The following is an 18214-nucleotide window of genomic DNA, read 5'->3' as shown; positions in this document are numbered from 1 at the left end:
ATGACTCTAAGTTTTGTACATTCTGGGATATTACTAGAAAGCCAGGTTGTAGCACAGCCTCGGATCCTTGGGTTCAAGTCCCTACTCAGCAGTGAAGCTTGGTTAGTCAGTTGCTCTCAGTCTAACCTATCTCAACTGCTTTTGTGAGCTCCATGGAGCAAAGATAATAATGCAGAGAGATACAGAGTTCTATCTATTTACACTATTCTAACTAACACTTAATGAAGGAGGAGCGTCACTGACTGTTTAGACTTACTCTCTGCAATCCAAATAACCAATCAAGTTGAAAAATGGTTGTTGTGGGTTTTCCGGGCTGTATTGCCGTGGTCTTGGCATTGTAGTTCCTGACGTTTCGCCAGCAGCTGTGGCTGGCATCTTCAGAGGTGTAGCACCAAAAGATAGAGATCTCTCAGTGACACTGACAGTGACACTCAGAGACACTCTCAGTGACAACAACCATCGTTCTCCGGCCGTGAAAGCCTTCGACAATACAAGTTGAAAAATGTTTCACAAAATTACCTTTAATTTTTGTAGATACTGGGATGTTATGGAAAGAGGGGGACATATTAATTCCAGATCACACTTCTGCATGTTAGGATTTTTCTGTCTGTTACGGGAACAGCTTCCTCATGCCACTGAAATCTAGTCTATTGTCTCAGTGGTCTCAAACAACCACTCAAGCTTTTTTGTGCTGTTACATTTATCTTGAGAAGTTGAGCTTTGGATCCATTATACCATAGTGTCTGAGAACAAGTCTCAGCTTGTGCAAGACTGATGGCTTGATGGAAATGTCTGAGCTTGGGTTTAAAGCTGGTCTACAGCTGGTCTACCTCTGGACCAGATCACATCTAATCAGATCACATCTAATACTTAGGTATTTGATCAAAGTGAACTGATGGGAGGCAGAAGATGGGGTAAAGACAGGTGTAGTGCGAAACAGAATTTTTTCATGAATTTTTTCATTCCCTTGGGTTTAAAGCTGGTCTACAGCTGGTCTACCTCTGGACCAGATCACATCTAATCAGATCACATCTAATACTTAGGTATTTGATCAAAGTGAACTGATGGGAGGCAGAAGATGGGGTAAAGACAGGTGTAGTGCGAAACAGAATTTTTTCATGAATTTTTTCATTCCCTTGGGTTTAAAGCTGGTCTACAGCTGGTCTACCTCTGGACCAGATCACATCTAATCAGATCACATCTAATACTTAGGTATTTGATCAAAGTGAACTGATGGGAGGCAGAAGATGGGGTAAAGACAGGTGTAGTGCGAAACAGAATTTTTTCATGAATTTTTTCATTCCCTTTACTAGAATATCTATTCTAGGCATTTAAATAATAAATGATGCACACTTATATGGGAATATCATTAAACATAATAGGACTTGCTTTTCAGCAGACATTCATAACTCAGGAAAAATGTGGTAGATGTAGCATGATTTAAAACATGGTTAACAAGGTATAGTAGAGGATGCTGTAATTGTGGCAATTAAAGCTTATCATTCCATACATTCAGCTTGTTTGACAAAATGTATTAATATAACACCTCAATGGCTGATCAGAGAATGTGGAGTTATGTCTTCCTTAATTTTATTTCCTTGGTTTTATTTATTTTACTAACACATAACACAAACATAAAAGACACTCATCCGCACAGAAGATCATCCAGTAAATGTTAAGTGTAAAACATAAAACATAATTCAGTAACTATGGGTTTAGTGCAGTTATAATAAAGCTATCAGAAATCCTCTTAGTTTTACTGTCCAGAAATGTCAAGCCTTGGAACTCACCACAACTTAGTTAGATCAACTGGTTGAAAACATTTTAGAGGATATTTTTATTCCATATCATATGTTGAAGGGATAGTTTCCAAACAAATAAAAATGACTAAATTACTTCACAGATGGAGGCTGCACACCTGATATTGCAGAACGGCACAGTTGTCACTGAATTTATACTTCTGGGACTCTCCAGCAACCCTGAGGTCCAGCTCATTCTCTTTGGCCTCTTTCTGCTCATCTACTTGGTGGCCCTGACTGGGAATGTTCTTATCCTTCTCACCATCAGCTTGGACAGCAAACTTCATAGCCCCATGTACTTCTTCCTGGGCAATCTCTCTGTAGTAGACATTGGGTATACATCTTCCACTGTCCCCAAGATGCTGATGAATTACGTTTCTCAGGACAAAACTATCTCTCGATCTGTTTGCATCTCCCAAACATTTTTCTTCATCTCCTTTGGTAGTATTGAATGCCTCCTGCTTGGTGTCATGGCATATGACCGATATGCTGCCATTTGCCATCCACTGCATTACAATGTGTTAATGAACCGCAGAGTCTGTGCCTCTTTGGCAGTTGTTTCTTGGATTCTGGGCATGGCTAATTCAGGGGTACACGCTAGCTTGATATCCCTTTTGTCATTCTGTCGGGACAATGTCATCCATCACTTTTTCTGTGACATCTCACCCCTTCTGAAGCTTTCCTGCTCCAACACTCAAGTCAATAAAATTGTTGTCTTTGTGCAGGGTGGAATTGTAATTGTTGGTTCCTTCATATGTACACTAGTGTCTTACATCTATATAGTTGCATCTATCCTCAGGATCCGTACAAAGGATGGGCGTCTCAAAGCCTTCTCCACCTGTGCTTCTCACCTGACTGTGGTCAATGTATTTTATAGCACTGCAATGTTAACATACGTTCTCCCCAGCTCTACTTATTCTGAGGTAAAGGACCAGATTTTGTCTGTTCTGTATGGAATCGTTGCACCTATGCTTAATCCTATTGTATACAGCTTGAGGAATAAGGATGTAAAAAATGCCCTTCGGAAAGCAATGGGTAGAATGTAACAGAAGAGAATGGTGGGTTTTCAAGACCGAAACAAATGTGTACTTTCAGTTGCTTTAACATTCTAAAACAGATAAAGTAAAGAAAATGAACTATGGGATTCATTCAACCAGTTATTCTGTTGGTAAGAAAGGGATAATGGGTCTTTCACCACATGCAAAAGCTATGTTTGGAATCATGGAACATCAATGAACCAAAGTCATGTGAGATGGGGTCTTTATTAAGGAGGAGAATTGAGTGAGAAAGAGTGATCCAACTCAAGATCTCTTTGGTTTGTGTCATTTTTTCCAAAGCAAGTGCTGAATGGATGTCCATAGGATCTTTGCTTCCCATCTAAGACAAGTAATAGCATTTCTATCCTCGATTTTAGTGATCTAGTCAGACAGAGTGAAGCAGGATTAGAGGCCACAATTTCTAAATTGAGTAAAATGTAGATCTAGGGCGACGTTTGTTTACTTCCAGGGCATTAGTGGATACTGATTTGATGTGATTTTACCATACTGTTACCCAAATAGGCAGTCTCCTAATTGGTTGGGGAAAATTATCTTAAAGGCGACAAAGTGAGAAGGGGTAACTAGGGTTCTCTGCCAATGGCGATTTGCCCCTCAAGAGTACTCTCAAAATAAACAACCAGATGTTCAACTAGGAAGGTTTTTTTTTTTAAAAAAAAGAGAAATAAAAGAGCAATCATACAAATGCACACAGAATACATACAAGGCTAACTAAGAAGAAATCAGGGAGGTGAGAGGAGAAAGCAATTTCAGGGAAGGCTATAATTGCTAGTCTTGAAGATGGAGATCCGTGGAGGCAGCAACAAAATGACCAGCGCACACACACGCACACACACACGCATGCGTTCTCTCTCTCTCTCTCTCTCTCTCTCTCTCTCTCTCTCTCTCTCTCTCTCTCTCTCTCTCTCTCTCTCTCTCTGGTGGCTAGGGCAAAATGTTTCCTGGAACATGCTGAATTTCAGGGGGTTAAAAAAGGCCCCTCTTCCTTTTTTCATTATAATTTTATAATCAAAATAAAGTCCCAGATCAAAATAAGTAAATGGGGATGGAGGTTCCAGATATTCTTCATGTGCTTTCCCAGCAGCATGTGAATTGTTTGTTAGTGGTTGATTAACACTGCAACCATAGGGCTGCCTCTGGTGCCTGTGGCCATGCATCAACGTAAATGCAGCGTCACTCGTATACTTCTTAAGGACTTATGTGGGAGAGATGTGCCAGCCAGCCAAGCCCAGCAAGGCACAGCCAGGAGTGAATGCGCTGTTGTTGCCCAGGCAATGCTGCCAGGATCAACCAATTGCAAGGTGGCAGCAGTTGACAGCACTGTGAGTGTCAGGGGAAGGTGTAGCCAGTCTTGGGCTGTGTTTCCTGTCCCCAGCTGCCAGGCCCTCTACCCACAGGGAGAGATCCCCATGATCAGGTTTACCATACCCCAACAGAGGTGTCTGCCCCAAGAGGCACACTGTTCCAGAGGGTGGGACACTGATGGTACAGATAGGGTGCTTGCCCACCTACAAGTCCAACCCCATTCCCAACAAGGGGCACACTGGCAGCAGAAACACCATTCGCTTGCAAACTCCGCCACCACCACCACTGCTGCTGCCCCAAGGAACATGCACCCCTCCCGAAAAGTGAGGCCAGAAAGGCGGAAGGACCCAGAGAGAGCTGTACTCACAGCCTGCAGCACTGGGGCTTAGCCCCCAGGTCCCAGAGAGACAGATGAGTGACAGGAATGCCCATTGGAAACCACATGAGAGGCCAGAAAGCCCATTGGGGGTGATGGGAAAGAGAAATGCCCATTGTCTTGTGGCAGCTCCATTTGAACACATCAGTGCATCACAAAGATGAGAGGAGAATGTAGGTTGGACCTCAAGAGCCATGCTCCAGTCCTGGGATGACGCCCCTGAGAGTGGACTGATGGCCTGCGGGACCAGAGAAACTGCTCAGGCCATCACACACACACCCGGTGCCAGATTCCCCATTTCAATCCCTGCCTCCACAAACAGCAGAGAAGTGAATTGTGGCTGACAAAAGTTCATGCCCTAACACTAATTTTGTTAGTCTTATAGGTGCTACTGGACTCTTGCTCTTTTCCACATCTGCAAACAGCGAAAAGGAGGGTGGTCCATCCTCTTAGAGGAGGAGCCCCAGAGATTTCAAGATGTTGCTCCAAATCCCCCACCTCCCAGCAGCAACACCCCCCTTCCCCCACTTGCAGCAGCCATCTACCTGGCTTATCAGACACTCGCAACTCTGTCAGAGAATGAGAGTCCTCAGTGGTTCCCCCCTGGCACCACCAGACGTACACGGGCCTCATTACAATCTCCACCTCACTGCCTGAAGTTACATTGAGGGGTGGAAGGGGGCAGGGAAGCTGGACAGGGCCCAAGGTGCCACTGGATACCTGCTCCTTTTGGCAGCAGAGCTCATCCCATCCATCCCAGCCCTAAGCCAGGAATCATTCCCCGGGATGTGTGAAGAGACATTCCTACGCGAATTGGGGAGGCTACTCTCATCTAAAGACAAACAAGGTGACAGGTAGTTCATCGTTTTTCAACACATATTTTATTAAACTGGAAAAGGTGAGGAGGTTGCCTGGACATATGTCTTGCCAATGTCCCTCAGCTGGAAAGGGAGCAAAGGTAGTTTGCGCAGCAGTCAGAACCGCAAAACCCATTCCTCATCCTGCCCTCACAGAAGCGAGGTTGAGATGTGGGCTGCCTTTGGGAACTGCTCCCTGGGCTGGACCTGAATGGCACTCGCAGAGGATCATTGGAGACTGGAACAGTCATGCACCATGGTCTCCCTGATGAGTTGCGACCTGCCTTCAAGGGAAATAGACACATGTGTGGCAAGGGACCCAGCCCATTCCAAAGCCAAGTCCAGTCTGCAATATTCCGGGAGGGTGTCCACGGTTGGGAACGGTGGCAGCTCCAGTGTCACAGATGCAGCGTGCAACCAGATGATGCACAACCCTCTGGTGAGAAAACACTCTGCATTGGGATGGTCTTATCCTGTGAGGGAGAATGTCAAGGGGCTGATCACCCTCCATCAACAGGGAATTACAAATACCCAGTCAACTCAACCTGCGGCTGCACTTCCTCCTCTGCCAGGAGGTGCTTCGACTGAAGGAGTCTAAACAGAGCTCCCAAATGGGTAGCTGGCACCCCCCCCCCAATGGCTGCATCAAGAGCAGTTCCCTGAGCAACTGCTACCCCCCCCCCCAGATGAGCCCATCAGTGGTAGCGTGCCTTGGTTGGCCGCTGGCATAACAGGGTTATACCCATGTAAGTGAGAGTTATTCCTGCACAAGCCTTAGTCCTCTTCCTGAGTGCTTCCTCCTCTCCCCAAGGATCGTGCTGTAAATGACTCAACCATATGGGGCAGATGCATTTTGATTAGCGAAGCACAAGTACTGAGAAATGGCAAAAAGTCAATATGCCAGACCTCAGAGACAGAAAATCAAATGTGATTTGGCCTGACTTGCTAGTGCCAATTCCAATATTTATACAACACTCATCGCATAATTAAAATGCAAATGCTACAACGATTATGATTCATAGAGCACAATGTGCCACCCCACAGTCATAACATTGCATAGAAATTCTGCAAGCAGACAGCTTGTGGATATAAGTGGAGGGGAAGAAGAAGTCCAATCAAGGACATGCCATCTGACAGTTGCACCGGTTCCTGGGCATAGGACCGTTTCAGATCCTATGCCCAGGAATCGTGCGCACTTTATTATGAATTCCTTGTGAGGGTGATGGGCTGACGTGAATGGTAAATTGTCATCCTATTATAAGCGAAGTAAGGTTTGTGTGAGCTTTTGTTTGACATCCTGCTGTCTTTGAAAAATATCCGAAACATTTGCACTTTAATTATACGAGTATTGTATAAATACTGGAATTGGCACTAGCACTTTATGTTAAAAAAAAACCCTGTATGAACTCAACTTATTGTACTGCATTTTGCAGCTGTCGTGGCAAGGTTTGTGTGTGTGTGTATGTGTGTGCAATTGGTTATCTTGAATATTGTTTATAAAATGCATGCTGAAATATTGTAATAATTGGTTTGTGAGAGTAATTATTATTGTACTTGTTAGTTAGGTCGTCACGATTTTTTGTTTTGGCTACTATTTTTTCTCTAGGAAATAAAAGAGAATATCAGGGAAGCAAATCAAGGAAAGCAGAAAAAGCCATGAAAACTAGCTAAGGCAAAAAGTGTAACACAATTCAAACCTAAGTAATGCCAAACTGATTTCTCATTCAGCATATTTCATTTTTAAATTTAGTAACCATACCAAGTCATATTTCCTATAGACAATATACTTTCTGCTTTAGTTTTCATGGCTTTTTCTGTGTTGTCTGTTCTTTCTTCAGACTTCCACCATTCCAATCAGATAGACCACTTTTCCTGTGACATTCCTCCCCTCCTGAACTTCTCCTGCCCTGACACTAAACTGAGGAAGCTAATGACTAGAGATGGGCATGAACCTCATTACGAACTTCAAAAACCCATGAAATTGGTGATCACACGATCGCAATCCGGTGGTTCATGATTGTCCTCGTCCAACGAACCTGCGTTTGGAAGAAGCCTGGTTTGGTGCGTTAGGCCACGGTTCGGGAAGTCAGACACCAGCAATCAATTCCCCTGGCAATGGAGCTGGGGGAATTCTCCTCCTCCTGCCTGCGCTCCTCCTGTCGCCCTTGAAACCCGAATGGAAGCCCAGCTTACCTTGATTGGCAGGTCTTCCTTCCAACCATGGAGCTGCAAAGCAGTTACAAGTGTCAGGGCTTGCTGCAGCTGCAGCTGCCGCTGGGCGTGGCACTGGGAGGTCTGCTCCTGACCCTGCTCTGTGGAAGGAGGGGTGGTATACCTCACCCAGACTCCCTCTCAGTCCACTCGCTGGCCTGCTCAACCTGGCCTGCTTACCCTCTGCATCCTCCTTCATCTCCTCCTTCCAGAACTCTCCTCCAAGCCTCCACCCTTGCATCCTACTGCTCTCCCTCCACATCATCACTCCTCACTCACACCCACCACCTCAGAGCTCTTCCTAGCCACCTTATATAGGGCTTCCTTTCCCCGCCCTCCTTCTAGGCTTGTGCCCTCTCCTGACTTGGCCCAGCTGTGCCTTCCCTCAGGTGTTTCCCTCCTACCACTAATCCCTTCTTGGCTTCCTTGCCTTGCTGGCAGGGTGGGGTTGAATGCGAGCCATCCCCAGCTGAGGTCTCCTTGGCCTTGCTCATGAGGAGCTGCCCCAGCCGGCTTCTGTGCTGCTGAGCCTGCCTGGCCTTGCTCACGAGGAGCTGCCCCAGCCGGCTTCCGTGCTGCTGAGCCTGCCTGGCCTTGCTTGCAAGGAGCTGCCCTGGCCAGCTTCTGTGCTGCCTGTTCATTGATGCCGGGCGGGGCTACCCATCTCCTCCCCCAGAATGCCTGTGGCGGCTCCACCTGGAGGGGCTTGGCTTCTAGCACCTCCTGAGCCAGGCTGCTGTCCTCTAGCCAGGGTATGGCTCTGGGCTGTAGTGGCTGCTTCTCCTCCTTGGAAGGTAAGGGCTCTGTTTGGGCTGTTGCTGTGTCCCTATTCCCCTTGCCTTGGCCCTTTTCCTCTAGCTTTCTTAGCCCCCTCTCTTCCCCATGGGGGGTGGGACTAGCTGGCTTCTCCCTGCTCCCTCCAGCCTTCTGAGGCTTTGGCCTTTCGCCCCTTCCCCCTGGAGTAGGCAGGTTCTGGCTCTGTTTGCCAGACAGAGCGGTTGAACTGCTGTCTCCCGGCTGCCCCCTGCCGCTGTCTGTCAGCAAGTCCGGGGGCTGGGCTGCTGACCCCCGACAACAAGTTGGGAGAAGACACCCAGGGGAGGGAGGGGGAAGGGGGTGTTCTGTAGCCATGGGCACTCCAATCTCATCCCTGCAAACCATGATTGGCAGCTCTGATGGCCATACACAGACCTCCTGTGTTGTTCAATGGGACCTTTGCTTATAAATAGCCGTGGGCTCCCAGGCTGGGTTTCAGTGAGCAGTGGAGCGGGACAGAGCTCTTGCTTGCCACTTGCTAGCCTTTGGGGAGAGAGACTGAGAGTATAATTGAGCTTGGATTTTTGTGGGAGTTTCCTGGGGATCTTGGATTGGAGAGGGTATAAATCCAAGATCCCTTTTGCAATCTTGTCCAAACTTGGGTGATGGCTGTAGGAGAGCCTGCAAAACACTCCCCAGGAATATGGGCTCTCTAAGTGCCATGGGGGCCATTCTGTGCCCCACGAACTGTGAACTGCGAACCGGTTTGGCAACGGAAAATGTTTGTTGCGGTTTGCGACCTGCGGCACCGGACCATGAACTGCAGATTCGTTAATTTTTTTTGGTTCATGCCCATGTCTACTAGTGACTTTCACCATGTTTGGGTATGGTATTACCATATCCTTCTTTCTAAAAATGCTCTCCTATATCTTCATTGTTTCCTCAGTACTCAAAATCTGTACATCTCAAGGTAGGATCGAAGCTTTCTCTGTTTGGGCATCCAGTCCCACAGTGATGAGCATCTTCTATAGCACCCTCACCTTCACCTACTGAATTCCCTCCTCTAGTTACTCTGTGGAACAGGAATAGTTGGTCTCTGTGCTGTATATAGTAATTACCCAATTTCTGAAACCTATTATATGCAGCTTCAGGAATTTTCAAGGAGCCATTGGTATGAATAGATAGTAAAAATGGAACTAATACTTTGGTCAATTCAATGAGCAATGACCATGGGATCCAATAATTTTTTTGGCTCAAATTCACCCTTCTTATTGCAGCCTCCATTTCATAAATCTTTTGCCTGTATACGATCCTCAGCACAACTTTTTTGTTGTGTAAAAGGAACCCCATCTTTCATTTTTTATCAGTGAGGAACCTGATTGGATTACATCCATTAATTCTGACTATTTGATGTGTGTGTGTATGTTATATGCCATCAAGTCGCCTCTGATCTATGGCAACCATATGAATGAAAAACCTCTAAAGCGTCCTATCATTAACAGACTTGCTCAGATCTGGCAAACTGGAGGACATGGCTTCTTTTATTGAATCAAGCCATCTTGTCTTAGGTCTTCTTTTCCTACTGCCTTCCACTTTTCCTAGCATTATTGACTTTTCCAGAGAATTTTGTCTTCTCATGATGTGACCAAAGTACGATAGCCTCAGTTTTGTCATTTTAGCTTCTAGGGAGAATTCAGGCTTGATTTGATCTAGTACCCACTTTGGCCGTATTTTTGGAAGTCCACAAAACTCTCCTCCAGCACCACATTTCAAATGAATCCATTTTCTTCCTGTCAACTTTCTTCACCGTCTAACTTTCACATCCACACATAGTAATGGGGAATACCATAGTTTGGATTATCTTGATATTGGTCTCCAGAGATACATCTTTATCTTTAAGGATCGTTTCCAGTTCCCTCACAGCTGCTCTTCCAATTCTAAGTCTTCTTCTGATTTCTTCATTGCAGTCTCCCTTTTGGTTTATTATTGAAACAAGGAAGAAAAAATCTTAAATAATTTTCATTTTCTCATTGTCAACTTTAAAATTATGCAATTTCCTCAGTAGTCACTACTTTTGTTTTCTTGATGTTCAGCTGTAATCCTGATTTGTCACTTTCTCCTTTAAACCTTCATCAGTAGTTGTTTCAAGTCTTCACTATTTTCTGCCAGTAACGTGGTGTCATTTGCATGTCTGAAGTTGTTAATGTTCCTTCCACCTATTTTCACCCCACCTTTTTCTAGATCTAATCCAGCTTTCCTAATGATATACTCTGCATAGTAGTTGAACAGGTAGGAAGATAATATGCATCCTTGTCTGACACCTTTGCAAACTGGAAACCATTCTGTTTCCCCATATTCTGTTCTGACAGCAGCCTCTTGTTTAGAGTACAGGTTGCACATAAAAAGAAGCAGATGTTGTGGCACCTCCATTTCTTTTGACATCCCATTTCTTTTGACGCTCTCCGTATCTTTTCATGATATACACAGTCACAATCTTTTCTGTAATCTATAAAACACAGGCTGATTTTCTTCTGAAATTCCCTAGTATGTTCCATTAGCCATCATAAATTTGCAATGTGATCTCTGGTGCCTGTTCCTTTTCTGAATCCAGCTTGAACATCTGGCATTTCTTGTTTCATATATGGTAAGAGTCTTTGCTATACTCTTTGAGCATCACTTTGTTTGCATGGGAAATTAATGCAATAGTCCGATAGTTGCTGTACTCATTGGCATTCCCTTTTTTGGAATTGGAATGTAAACTGAGTGTTTCCAGTCTGTGAGCCATTGTTTTGTTTTCCAAATTTGTTGATAGAATCTTGTTAAAAATTTGATGGACTCCATTTCTGTAGCTTGAAATAGCTCTATTGGTATTTCATCTGTTCCAGGTGCCTTATTTCTCCCAATTGCTTTGAATGCAACTTTTACTTCACTTTCTAAGATTTCTGGTTCTTTGTCAAAAATATTTGATACTTCATTTATATTCTTTGAAAAGCAGATTCATTTTTGTGTTATTTTTTCTTTTTTGGTTTTTTAAATACATTTATTAAAATTAGACATCATAATGAAGTCCCAACAAATTGACCTTCCTTTGCTCTTTACAATCCACCAATTTCTCATATCTAATGATTTACTCTCATTGCAAGCATTCCCTTTTTGCTTTTCCCACTTGAAAAAATGTTGATGATTTGAGTGCATTCGTAAATACTCTCAAAGGGACATATTCTACCTATTCCCTGGAGAAATAATATAAATTGCACATAGCTACGTCATTTCAGCTTGGTATATTTCATCAAGAAGAAATAGTTAATATGCACAGCTAATGAAAGGAAGCTTAATTCTTGACTTCGCAATTGCCATTTGACAATATTGGTGGAATGAACAAGGTTGGTTGGTGTTTGTGTCTTGCAAACTAAGGGAAAATGTGTTTGTGATATTTCCCAATATGAGGGTTAAGTTACAAGGAGACCCACTTTTTAAATTTGAGTTCACTGTAAAGAGATCACTTTTCAAAACAAGAGACTTTTCTTTAAGATGTGTCTGCTAATGTGTTCCTATACCTGTAACTTACCACCTTGCAGTTATGTCCCTCAATGTCACTTTTTTCTCACCAGGGTTTACCCTTTGAGTGAGGAAGGGGGCAGCTGTAGAGAGGGTTAGAGGATATTGCAGAGCTGAAAAAGGTACAGAAGAGGACAATGAAGATTGGAGCACCTCTCCTATGAGGAAAGGCTGAAGCATTTCAAACGTTTCAATGTTTTCTAAAAAGGCAGTTAAAAGAGTCATGAAAGAGGTTTATAAAATTATGCATGGGGCGGAGAAAATAAATGGAGAAAGTTTTTTCTGCTCTCCCATAATACTAGATTTCTGGGGTACCCAATGAAGTTGTTGGGCCATAGGTTAGAGACAGAGAGCTATTTCTTTACTCTATGAGTAATTAAATTGAGAAATTCACTGCCAGTGTATGTAGTATGGTCCCAAATACAAATGGCTTTAAAGGCGAATTAGATACATGGAGGACAAGTCCATCAATGGCTGCTAGCCAAGATGAGTTAAAGAAACATCAACATACAGAGAAGGTTAGGACAGACCTGCATTTAATTTGACAGGTCTGCTGCTGTCATGTATAGTCTGTGCCCTGGACAAATTTTGGCTGGGATCTAAACAGCTACCTGTCATTGGCATCAGGACTTGAGAAAACCATATAGTGCTTGGGGGTGCACTGTGGAGCTCTGTTGTTCACAGAAAGCAACTGTTTCTGAAAGTCCCCTGAGTTTCCGAAATGGTTTTGTAGGAAGCCTGAGTGGCTGTTGTTAAATAAATGCATCCCCCAAGCCCTTCTAAGTAGATAGTTTTAGGACTCTGGCCTTTGCCAGTTTCCTACTTTTATCTGCCGTTGTAATACAAATTCTTTAATATTCCTTGAGTCTTTAACCTCAGTTGCTCAGGTTAGCCATGTCTCTTCTGATCTCAGAAGCTAAGCAGGGTTGGCCTTGGTTAGTAATTGGATGGGAGACCTCCAAGGATTGCTGTGCAGAGGCAGGCAATGAGTAACCATATTTGTTAGCCTCTTGCCTTGAAAACCCCAGCAGGGATCAATATAAGTTGGCTACAGCTTGATGGTACTTTTCATCACTACCACCTTGTTCATAAGCTTAATTAGAAATGCAGTTAAATGTGCCTGTGGAGAAACAATACAGAAATTGCTAGCAAAATGACTTTGGATTCTCTTAATCATAGAAGCTGCATATGTATTATGTGTTGGATCTAACCAAATTTTTTGCACCTGGTAAACAATAAAGGATAAGGGTCACACAACCTCTTAGACATTTCCAGATTTTTTTTATAGGGAAGGAAGTACAGATATCCCCCCTTCCCCCACGAGGCCTCTCATGTTCCTGCTAATGCAGGTCTAATAGCAAAGTATCCTATCAGCTATGCAGACAGAGGCTATACTTAACTACATTAGCAAATGTGACTCCCGAATCTATCTAGATGCCTTATTGGGTGATTAGTCACACAGAAAAAGAGGCAGACTTCCTCCACTTAAGGTTGCCTGTCAGACATCCACCACAGCCTGTTCCTTTTCTGCAGAGTCTTCCACTTTGTGGAATGGACTCCCTGAGGAAGGCTCCATCCATAAGTTGTTAAAAAACTGTTTTATTTACTAGGGCCTTTCATGGGGGTGGATGAGTGAGATGTACACTAGGAGGGGCTAATCAGGTGTTTTATATTTTACTATGGATGGTTTTAATTTAGACTTGAAAGCCATCTTAAGCCACAAGGCCACGTTCAGATATACCTATTTAAATAAATAAATAGAACCTTCACAATTCTGTTGAGGGATAAAATTGTCATTCATCTTCCTTTTAATAGTTGCGGAAGGTTTTTTGAGCTTTAATCAGTAGGTGGTAAATTATCTGTATTAAATGTTGCCCTTCTCCTGAAGGTACAGCTCTTCGTGCCATGATGGAATCCCTCTGTGGTCATCCAGGTCTCTACTAGATACATAACTCACTGGCAAAATGGAAAGAAAGAACAAAACAAGCCTGACAGAATTCATTCTTTTGGGACTGTCAGATGACCCTAACATCCAACCTCTCCTTTTTGCTACAGGGCTGTTGATATACATGCTCACGTTAGCAGGGAACCTGGCCATTATTTTTTTGATTCAGACTGACCAGCACCTCCACACTCCAATGTACTTCCTGCTGAGCAATCTGTCCTTTACTGAGATCTGCTACATCACCTGCACCATGCCAAAGATGCTATGGGACCTTTTGTCAGGGGACAAGACCATCTCTTTCACTGGCTGTGCGCTCCAAATGTATTTTTTTCTAACCACAGCAGCTACGGAAGGTGTCCTACTCTCAGTCATGGCATATGATCGCTATGCTGCCATCTGCCACCCACTGCGCTACACTTTACTCATGAGCCAGCCTGTGCTCAGATGGCTCCTAGCAACTTCGTGGGCCATTGGAAGTCTCAATGCCACTGTCAACACAGCCTTTGTGTTCTCCTTGAACTTCTGTGGTTCCAATAAGATAGTGCACTTCTTCTGTGACATCCCACCTGTCTTGCATCTCTCTTGCTCTGACACCTCCCTTGCTGAGCTGGTGACTTTTATTATCTCTGGAAGCATCATGATAGTAACTGTCTCCTTAATTGTCCTCTCCTATGTCCTCATTGTCTTATCTGTGATCAAAATCAGTACGGTTCAGGGCAGGATTAAGACATTTTCCACTTGTGCCTCCCACCTTACCGTGGTGAGCATCTTCTACAGCACAGCCATTTTTACTTATATGCGACCTTCATCCAGTCACTCCATGGACGATGACCGCTTGATCTCTGTCCTGTACACCATCATCACTCCTTTGTTAAACCCCCTCATTTACAGCCTCAAAAACAAAGAAATGCAGGCAGCACTTTTGAATGCTCTGGGAAAGAAACAACGCTGTCAGTTGTGAAAGCACATGATGTATTGCTGTAGACAAGCTTGGAATTGCCTCAGAATGTAGCATATTATAAGAAATCAGTTGATGATGCAGACCTGTCATTTATTATATGGTTTGTGAGCCACAGTTACAATGCTGAATTGTCTGAAGTAACCACAGTAGTTAGCATCTTACTCCTTCTACACTACACCCTGTTTTGTTGGCTAAAAAGCGAGAACATTATTGAACTTACAAATGAGGAGGGAAAAGGAAGGAGAGGAAGAACTGGATTATTGTCATGTCCTTGAACTGTTACTCATATATCATAATTGTCAGGAGCTTCAGTTACTGAGGGCCAAGCTACACATGATGAATGACACTTGAACAGCAAGTGTATTTCTCCCTGTTCACTTGCCCTCCACTCAATCCACTTGCCGTTCAAGTGTCATTCGTCATGTGTAGCTTGGCCCTGAAACTCTGTTTGCAAATTAAAGTGAATGCACCTACAATCTGAGCAGTGTACATTTGATTGTTCTTTGAATATGCATTGAATAATTTTCGTGTTACAGTCAATGTATGTACAGTTGAACGTGTAACGCAAAACCCTGTAATTTTTCAAGTGCTAGTCCCTGATTTCATTCATAAAGTAAACACATGTTGGCCGTTTCTTACAAACAAGTGTATGTACATAAAAGGCAGGATACTCACATTCACTGTAATATTTGAACAAGGCTTATGACAAATTACTAATTTATAATAATTATATAATGATTTTCAAGATAAATAGGTTTTGCAAAAGTGGGAAGGATTCAGAATACACTTAGAAATGTTAACAGTGAACATATTGAAAACAATATATTTTATAATGCAAAAGCATTTTGAATTTGACAAGAAACCTCTGGGAATTTTTAGCTAGAATCTTTTGGAAAGAAAAAGGAAAAAATATGTTTCAAGGTTCTTGGTACATGGTCAATCAATAATAAATGAAGCAATATAGATCTAATGTATATTATTATCCAGTGAGGGAGCAAAAAAAAATGGTTAAATCCAAATAAAGATCTCTTACAAATGACTTCTTATACATCAATATTCTGATGAAGATCAGACAGCATTATTAAAGAAAACATGTTTATCTTTTAATAATATGGCTTCTGAATATCTGTAATAATAAAAGTATCTGTCTATCTGTCAGTTGGTCCATCTGTCTGTCTGTGGTAGGCATAAATCTTCCGAAAATAAAGCTAGGCACCTCAAAATTAGCTGCTGGCATCAGGATGATAGTAAACAAAAAAAGACGGTTGGAGGGGAACTCTCAAAAACTCACCCCAAACGAACAGTAGATACCACAAGGGTCAAGCTAAAAACCTTTAAATATCCTTTTTTTTACTTTCAAGCTCCTTTGATCCAATGATTTTGAACAGTGGATATAGAGTCTTTATTTCATTAAGGAAAATATGGAAGAGAGAGATTTGGCCAAAGCCAAAAGGTTTTGGTCTCCTCTGCTTCCCTGTGGGCCTGCAGGGCAGCAGAGGAGGCTGAAAATGGCCTTCCCGCCCCTCAGAGGAGGAGACCGTAGGCCCACAGGGTGGCTGGGCTGCTGCCTCCACCACCCCAGCAGCAAGGTAAGTGTGGGGCTGGGGCTGGGGCTGGGGTTTGGGCCGTTTAAAGGGTCTTGCTGCTTGCAAGTGGCAGATCCCTTTTAACTATCAGCTGGCAGGTGGCAGGGGGAGATTCCCCCCCACCAGCTGATAGTTTAAAGGGACCTAATGATTAAATGCCCCTTTTCCTGCTGCTAAGCAGCTGGAAAGGGGCATTTAAACCCCATGGACCATGAACCACAAACTGGTTCATGAACTTGCACCAGTTCGTGGGAGTTCATGGTTCATGAAAACCCATGAACCATGGATCCCATGATTTATTTTTTTAAATTCATGCCCATGTCTACTTATTATACAGTGTACACAGTATTCAAATTAAAAACATGGGGCCTGAATAGCAGGCTATGCCCATTTGCTTAAAACAGGTATAACATTCTACAAATGCAGCTGATGGCCAGCACTAAACCAGACCATATGCATTTCAGCCCCACGGTCTTCCTCAGTTGTCAATCATACAATTTTTGTAATAAACAAACAAACCCACACATCCAGAAACCAATATGAATGAAAATGCTCCTGATGTTCTTATCTCTTATATTGCATGATGTGATATAGATTATTGCAGCTGGCCATGGATCACTTCACATTGCAAAAGCACTCACACAAAGCTCTTCATTTGGGGTTATATTCTGGTACTACATTTCCAATGTTTCTGGATACGTATCATTAATCCGTAGTTGAAATCAGACGGCCATTAGATTGCAACCACAGACTGATTATATGCTGTATAATCAGTACTTATTTTAAAAATATTTTAAAGGTTTTTGGCTTTACCCTTATTACTTCAGGATGATAGTAGCAGTTGCAGTGGCAAACATGAAAGGGACTGGAACATTCTGGCCTATGCAATCTCCCACCCCTACGCACAGTTTTTTGCATTGGGAGCCATGGTTGTCTTTGTAATCATGACTCATCTGAAACTAAAGCTAGGAGCACACTCTTATGGCAGCACAACTTCCTCCCCTCCCAAATTCCATTCTGCCCAGACACCACCCCCAGATCTGGGAATGTTCAGTTTAGAGAAGAGGAGGTTGAGGGGAGACATGATTGCTTTCTTTATTTAAAAGGCTGTCACTTAGGGCCAAGCTACACATGACGAATGACACTTGAACGGCAAGTGTATTTCTCCCTGTTCACTTGCCCTCCACTCAATCCACTTGCCGTTCAAGTGTCATTCGTCATGTGTAGCTTGGCCCTTAGAGGAGGGAAGGGAGCTGTTCTGGTTGGCAGCAGAGGATAAGACTTGAAACAATGGGTTAAAGGTATCAGCTGGACATTAAGAAAAGCTTCTTCATGTTAAAAGTAATTCAGTGGTGGGATCAGTTGCCAAGGATGTGGTGGGTTTCCTTCATTGGCAATCTTCAAGGAACGGCAGGACAAATACTTGTCGGGGATGGTTTAGGCTGTTCCTGCATTGGACAGGGGGTTGGATTGGGTGGTCTGTAATTCCAACTCACAGTAGCAAAGTGGTTAAGTGGTTCAGCTGCAAATCAGCGCTGTACTAGTTTGAATCCCACTACTGTCATGAGTTCAGTAGGTAGCCTTGAGTAAGCCACTTCTCTCAGCCCAGCTCTCCAGTTGTATTTTGGGGATAATAATAACACTAACTTGTTTACCACTCTGGGTGAGGCATTAATCTGTCTAGAAGAGTAGTATATAAGCACAGTTGTTGTTGTTGTTGTTGTTATCTTGAACACTATAGGGAAATGCCAAAAGGAAAAAAAGGAATATCTCTTCACATTAAGAAGATTATTTTCAAAATAGTT

General features: G+C 43.3%; 2 protein-coding genes across 3 annotated transcripts; both read left to right on the top strand.

Annotated features, from left to right (window-relative positions):
- Positions 1–8109, top strand: LOC129338732 (olfactory receptor 1361-like). Of its 2 annotated transcripts, XM_054993176.1 has the most exons (3): positions 1–15; positions 1931–2827; positions 7993–8109. In XM_054993176.1, exons 1-3 carry the CDS (start codon positions 1–3, stop codon positions 8011–8013), a joined length of 933 nt encoding a protein of 310 aa, XP_054849151.1. In that variant the 3' UTR covers positions 8014–8109. The 2 variants fall into 2 exon arrangements, with proteins under 2 accessions (XP_054849151.1, XP_054849152.1); XM_054993177.1 differs by lacking the exon at positions 1–15 and having other exon boundaries at positions 1898–2827.
- A 5772-nt stretch (positions 8110–13881) lies between these two features.
- LOC129338731 (olfactory receptor 5F1-like) lies at positions 13882–14823 on the top strand. The gene has a single exon (XM_054993175.1). The coding sequence runs from the start codon at positions 13882–13884 to the stop codon at positions 14821–14823; it is 942 nt and encodes a 313-aa protein (XP_054849150.1).
- The last annotated feature ends 3391 nt before the right edge of the window (positions 14824–18214 follow it).

This window comes from Eublepharis macularius, chromosome 12 (genome assembly GCF_028583425.1).
Source record: "Eublepharis macularius isolate TG4126 chromosome 12, MPM_Emac_v1.0, whole genome shotgun sequence".
NCBI classification, from domain to species: Eukaryota; Metazoa; Chordata; class Lepidosauria; order Squamata; family Eublepharidae; genus Eublepharis; species Eublepharis macularius.
This window is presented reverse-complemented; position numbering and strand designations above follow the sequence as displayed.